Raw genomic sequence first — 7,042 nt, 5'->3', positions numbered from 1 at the left:
TTCTGATTTTCTAGCAAAAGATTTTATATTAATATATTTCCTAGTTTCTTAGTTTCCCTATCATTAATTTTATTTATCTCTTTTATAATTTAATAGATAGGTAAGTTTGTTTTACATTAACGAGAAGGTATTCTGTAAAAATGGATGCAAGAATAAATTACCTAGGGTACATCTTCTATCACCTTTTCAATTGTAATTTTTTGCTTTTCTGCAAAGGGCAAGAACGAAAATTGTTTATTCCATGTATAGCCGAAAACCTGCAAAAGAGGTTAAAAGAGAACTATTAAAAATGGGAGTAAATTATTATATTTTAGAAGATTCTTGGTGCCTGAGGCGAACTAAGTAAGTATTCAGTAATAAAACTGTAATTGTTTCCCACAAATGTTCAATGAGGAAAATACTACTTTCTAACGCATACTAGGAAAGTTTAGAGATCCCTTTCAACATCACCCATTTCATAAAATGATGTGGTTGCATGATGTTGTTCTTTACAGTTGTTTCACTTTAGTGATGGAAATTCTGGTCCCTGTTTATTTATTTTATATCCCACTATTGTTGTTGTTGTTGTAAATAACTCAAGATGGTGAACATACCTAATGTTCTTTTCTCCTCCCTTCCCCCCTCCCTCAAACAACCCTTTGAGGTGAGTTGACTGAGTGAGAGTAATTTGCTCAAAGTCATCCAAGGGGCTTTCATGCCTAAGGCAAGACTAGGCATGTTTAAGTCATGGTCTCCTGTTTATACACTGGTGCCTTGAAACCATTTGAATGCTATTTATAATGTATAATCTTAGTTATATATTAAAATTCAGATAAATTATTCCAGTAGTTTAAAATACTCTTCAAAATAATGAATTCTTTTATTGAAAGATATGTTCTTTATTTGCTGATAATATTTATAAATATTTTTAGGCCTGGTTGCAGTATGCCAGAAATTTGGGACATAGAAGATCTTGCCAATGCTGGGAAAATTCCTTTATGCAATCTCATGTGTAAAGATTCCAGGCCATACTTCAGGACAGTGTTCAACAATAATATATTCAAAGTATTGGAAGTTACCAGAGAATGATTCTTCAGTACTGTATCGTTTTTGGTCGTATATCGTTTAAACCAGCAATTTTTTAAAAAACAAATTCTGCTTGAATTCCAAGTCCATTAAAAAATAAAAAGAATTGATGTTAATTACAGGCACCATTAGATTTCAATTGCATTCCAGAGAATTCAACACTCAAGTTTTTAACATTTGGAGCAATTGAAGCCGTGTACCCGTGTCATTGGATGAGATCCTTAGGAGTCCAACTGTATTTATTGAGAAGTAATGTCCAGTTGAAAAAATATGAAAATAATTTTAGTTTGGAACTACAAGTGTTCTAAGATACTAAATGGAATACCACTCTTTAAAATGTGAAGAGTAAAAATATACTTTGGCCCAAATTTGTCTTTTTCTGGGACAATTGTTTAAACTTTGCTATGTAAATATTTATTGCATTCCAACACTTCTTAATAAATACTGATCCTAAGAAAATGAGGAAAAAAAGTTGTAGAATATAATGCCAAAATAAATGAAATGGTGCAGGCAATGATTCCTAGCAAGAGTGTTGTAATTTTAAATCCTGAAGGAATAAGAGTTGACAAAACCTAAAATATGTCCTCACATTTAGACATCATTGCTTTCTATTTCCTGTTCATGCTTTTCCTTTCCGAATAAGCATAGTTTAGTGGGCGGGAAAGGATGGTTTCCATGATTCTATGTAAGCATAAATTGCTGTTTGCTTTATCAAAACTGAAAAAAGTTCAGTTATTAATTAATTAATTAATTACAACTTGTTTGTTCTACTTTAAAATTCTGAATAGCTTAGAATTCACATTGAGCCAGATGATACAAAACAAAACAGAATACTTCTAAATTCTTGTTTATCAAGGCTGAGAAAGCATTATAGCATGTGTTGATCAATCTTTACTATTCCTTTTTTTTTGGTAGAATATTATTTCCAAACCAGAATTCCTGGTTTATTGTTTTTTAACAAGCCAAACTTAGAATCCAACATTTATTCTTGGCTTGCTTATTGTCTTGAACCCAATGTTCCAAGAGATCCTTTTCTGAATAAGTTTTTAAACACTTTCATTGGTAGCAGAAATAGTAGAGAAATAAACCACCCCAATGTATATAGAAAGAGTATACACTTCCTTACTAGAATAGGACTGCTGAAATTCATGCAAATTTATCTGAATTTTTGCTACTATTGACATGCTATGATAAACAAAATAAAGTTGCTGCATGTGTTAATCTTTTAAGAACAAAAATTTTCCAGGAAAATTGTACTATTTTGTCTTAATGCAATAAAGGATTGTTATTAATCCTTGTAGAAAGTTTAACATGATAGGAAATAACATTTATTATCTAAGAAATAAATTGTAACCACTTGGGAGAATGCAGTGTAAAACAATTTTGCTTTTGTGTTATTCCATTATACACCTTGGAGTTACTTTGTACAACATAAATTCCAATAGTATAGCAAATGTTAGGTGAGTTACAACTGCATTCTCAAGCTCATTTTTATAAAACTTAAAATTTCAAAAATTAACTGTAGAGATGATGCACAGCTCTAAAACTTGGTTGCAGTTTACTTTTTTGTCTGGTACCATAGACCATGATCATATACATTCTGTGTATGTTTAAAACTGCTAAAAAAATTACAAATTGTTTATCTGAGAATGTTAATTTTGTTTTTTTCCTCCTGACAAAGTACAAAAAGGTAAATTTAAAATGTAAAGAAATTTATCTCCTATTGAGGACTGAATCATCAACTAAGATCCATTCAAAAGGCAGGAAATTGGAGTCATTATTTTGTACTAAGATTATATTGTTGAATAGAAAATACTGTATTTTTATGGATTTTATGCCAATTGTTGATGTTCACTTTCAAATAAAAGTTTGTTCATAATTGTGTTTATGTAAAAAGCATTTCACAAATAGCAGGTATTACTATTATATTATTTTCCAGAAAATCATTGGAAAACAAGTTTAATCTATTTTTATCTGAAGTTGCTCAGTAAAATTTATTGTACTTACTTATTAGGGAAAAGGAGAAAATTCTGGTAACTACCACACAGTTGGCATTGCTGATTTATGAATCACATTTAATTACTCCATTGGCAGCAGTTACTGCAAATATGTAAATAGAAAACAAACATTTTGAACAGGCTTGATGGATTTTCTACTTTGAGACGTTGCTAAAAAATTAACTGTAGGAATATATAAACTAGAACAGGGCTTTTCAACCGATGGTACATTGGAACATACGTGGCCCTCCCTAGCCAAGCATAGCGGGGGAGGGAACGAGCTAAAGCGGTGCAGCGCAGGACTTGCCGTGAGAGAGTCCTCAGGAGCTGCAGGGCTTCTGGGGTGAGACGAAGGCCCCAGGATTGGTACTTCTGGCTCACCCAGAAGAGAAAGGAGGAGGCCGGAGATAGGAGAGGCTATAAAAGGAGGCAGTTTTGGTGGGAGAGGAAGAAAAAAAAAGACGCAGCCTTGGAAGGAGGAGTCAGCTGGAGCTGCACCGAAGAGAAGAGGAGGGAGGGAGAGATAAAACAGGCCAGCTGGGAGCCGATCTACAACTTCGTGGAACCATCCGTGCCGGTCGCGCACACAGGTGGCAGCGAAAAATGGCAGAAATGCAGCTGGGCAGGAGTCACCCTCTGTGAGGAATGAAGAAAGGCACAATCAGCTGGAGGTGAGGCAAGGAGGGAGGGAGGAAGGAAGGAGATGGGAATGAGAAAGGGAGGCAGGGAAGGAGGGAAACGAAGGAAGGCAATTGGAATGAGAGGTAAGGAGGGTCTCCAGGAAATCCTGCCTTAGCACTTGGCATCCTGCCACAGCAGCCCTGCTGCCCTTTCGCCATCCCCTTGCCCCCTCTTGGCCTCTCCTGGTGGGCTCCCATCCTATTGCTGAGGATGCTTTGATTACAAAGCTGGGTCTCCTGACATGGAGAGGGAGTGGGCCTCCCTCTGACCTGCACACTTTGCCCTCCTGCATCTACCATGAGCAACCTTGCCAAGGAGAGTGAGTACAGCAGCAGCAGCCTCGAGGAGGAGGTAAGGGCAGCTGGTGTCCCCTTGGGCAAGTGGGGCTGGACTGGGTTGGGCTGCAGGGTCTTGGTGCCCTGGGAGCTTGAGGCCTGGGCTGGACACTTGCTCTCCACTGCCCAGAGCTCCAGGCAGCCTGCACCACTGTCTGGGAGCCCCCAGCGTAGCGCAAGAGGGACGGCGAGGCTCTTCCGGTGGACCATGCCCTGGCGCCTATTCTAGTCCCACCCCCCTCCACTAGAGACCTCTGGATATCCCCCACAGTCCCGCCTGCTTCGCCACAGGTGCCCCCCAACCTGAGCAACATTGAGCTGGCCATGCCCCCGGTCATTGACTTTGTCAAAAGGTTGCAAAAGGGGATTACATGACCCTGGGACACTGACCATCATAAATATGAATCTGTTGCAAAGCATCCAAATGTAAATCACATGACCCTGGGAATGCTGCAACAGTGTGAAAAATTGTCATAAGTTACTTTTTCACTGCCTTTGTAACTTTGAACAGTCACTAAGCAAACTGTTGTAAGTCAAGGACTACAACAGTACTTTATCACTTTTTTCCTTTGTGGAAAACGAAAATATTGGCTATTCTTTTATGCAAGGTTTAGGCCCAGGTAAACTAAATCAGGCCTTATTGACAAAGTATTGAACCAAAGTCTGTGCTATGCTTAATTTTGCAGTTTGCAATTTTACTTTACTTAATATGATTTTGCTAAGGTTGCTTGTTTCAAATATATTTAGAACATAAAAGTCTGAAACGGTAAGAAATAGGGAACTGAAAGCTGATAGATGCGGGTTCCAATGTACATGGGTATATGTGGAAAGTTATGTTCAGCAGAAGGTCAGCAGGAAGTCAGTAGAAAATCAGCAGAAATCAACAAAACTCAGCAGACCATCTGACTACAGTCTTAGAACGAGAAAGGGTATAAAGGGTTGGGACTGGACCTGATTGATTTGCCATTGGCCTATAGCTGTCCTTTTGGAATCTGCTATGCCATATGGTTCTCATTGCAATAGGTTATTAATGTAAGTGATGTTGTGTTATGCTTGCTATGTTCCAAATCATTAGCAAAATAAACCTCTGAATGTTAAAGTAAGAATTATTGTTTTGTGCTGCTGTCTCTTGTCTTTTTCATTGGGTTTTTCCACAACAGTTTTTGGTGCGTTGGCCAGGAAGAAACGGTTGCTGGAAGAGGTCTGCTGGAAGAGACCTGCTGTCCAGCTAGGATTTCTGACCGCTTCTTGGCTTTGGGCCACAGGTAACCAGCCCGCTCGAGAGGTAAGAAGAAGGCCCTTTCTTTGGGACCTTAGATTAGATAGATAGGGAAATTGTTGTGATTTAGTTAGTTAAGCCTGTTCTCCTAATTTGGCAGTAAGGGAAGGGTCGTGCCCGGAATGAGGACAAAGCGTGTGGTAAAGGGCTGTCCTCACTGGCAAAACAGTTGGGCTTGTGGCCGTGGCTGGGACCTGGTGAGGGTTTGGCAAGTCCTGGGGCTAGGCCAGCTCCTTGTATTGGTATAGGGGTCACGCCCCTGGTGAGGTCACGCCTCTTGTGGTTTCTTATTGCATCTCGCTTTTGTTGCAGGCTTTTGCCCTTCATCAACGACGTGTGGTAAGGTGGGATATTTTAGCTGATATTGTGCATTGGGGTTTTTTTTGTGTGTATGAAAAAAGAGATAGTATTTTAATTGTTTGTTAAATTTGGCAGTTGTGTTATTGTATTCAAGACTAGAAATTACGACAGTTGTTGTGGGCACTTGAATAAAAGTTTTGGTTTGATGCATTATTATGGGCATTTTTGGAAGTTATGAAACTGTTTTTTAGAATTGTATTCCGGTGATTTGTGGTTTCTTTCCTTATCTTGCACCTATCATTGAATTTTTTCCTGTATTAAATTTGTTTGCTTCCTGATTTTTTTATGTCTTTGGGCATAGCAACACCAACTGTTGCTTAAAGGTTTTTTTAATTGTACGTGTACATTTTTAATGCATTTTTGTGTTTTTGTAGTTGTGTCCACCCTTTAGTTAATAGTGAACACTGCCTTTTTAATAGATAAGAGCCAGCTTCTTTGTTGGGACAGTGTTGTTTGTTAGTAACTAATATTGGTGCTACCTTCCCCATAGATAAAGGGTCAGCTTGTTTGCTGGGATGATATGTTCTGTTGCTGATTGCCATCAATTTTTGTGCCTGCTACCTTTCCCATAGGTAAGAGTTGGCCTTTTTTTGCTGAGGTAGCATGTTATTTCTCTATTGCTGCTGTCAGTTTTACTGACAAAGAGGGGATGGACCTCTTCCATACATAAGGACTGCCTATGTTGGCAGGGTTCAACTTCCTTCTAACAGATGCATGGAGACTTGGTTGGAAAAAGAGAAAATGGATATCTTAGTGTACAGGGAGGGATGTCATGTAGGTATTGACAGACAGGGGAATGAGCGCTTCAGTATATGCATAGATGCATTAATTAGTAACTTGCTTTGGCAGAGAGTTAATATGCAGTATTGATTAGGCTTGCCCTCCCACTAACTGATGGATTGTTCAGGTTGGGCATCTCTTGTGGGAATATAGGGTCTCAATTCTCCCTTCTCCTGTGCCACTCCAGTTACCAGTTTTCTCTGACGGAGAGCAGAGGTTTCAGTTCTTCTTCCCCTCCCATAGTTGGATCCACAGAGAATCCTCTATCCCCCATCTCCTTTTATTGGCTAGTGCCAATTCAGAGCAGGTGAAATTCAAAGGCAGGTTCTTTTGAGCATTGCTCTGACAAAGTGATCCAATGGGCCAGTCGTGTGTCTCCCATCCCACTCAATCTGATAACGTGAAGCCGGATCGGCTTGTTATTAAACTTGTCATTATTAGATCTAAGCAGGGATAATTATAATTTTGAAAAAGGGAGTTGAGGTACTGGGTGCAGAGCAGGGCCAGGCAGAATGCAATGGGTGGCAGTGGCAGTCCAGCACTGA

At 39.1% G+C, this 7,042-nt stretch overlaps 1 protein-coding gene across 1 annotated transcript in view; it reads left to right on the top strand.

Annotated features, from left to right (window-relative positions):
• The window catches only part of DPY19L1 (dpy-19 like C-mannosyltransferase 1), a 64,531-nt gene extending 61,587 nt beyond the window's left edge, over positions 1 to 2,944 (top strand). The window contains exons 22-23 of the mRNA XM_015811757.2: positions 217 to 342; positions 912 to 2,944. Of these exons, the coding sequence (XP_015667243.1) occupies positions 217 to 342; positions 912 to 1,068 (283 nt within the window). The 3' untranslated portion in view covers positions 1,069 to 2,944. The remainder of the gene's footprint in view (positions 1 to 216; positions 343 to 911) is intronic.
• Positions 2,945 to 7,042: the final 4,098 nt, after the last annotated feature.

This window comes from Protobothrops mucrosquamatus, unplaced genomic scaffold (assembly GCF_001527695.2).
Source record: "Protobothrops mucrosquamatus isolate PMUCROS unplaced genomic scaffold, P.Mucros_1.0 scaffold48, whole genome shotgun sequence".
Taxonomy (NCBI): domain Eukaryota; kingdom Metazoa; phylum Chordata; class Lepidosauria; order Squamata; family Viperidae; genus Protobothrops; species Protobothrops mucrosquamatus.
The sequence above is the reverse complement of the archived record's forward strand: the minus strand, read 5'-3'. Positions and strand labels throughout refer to the sequence as shown.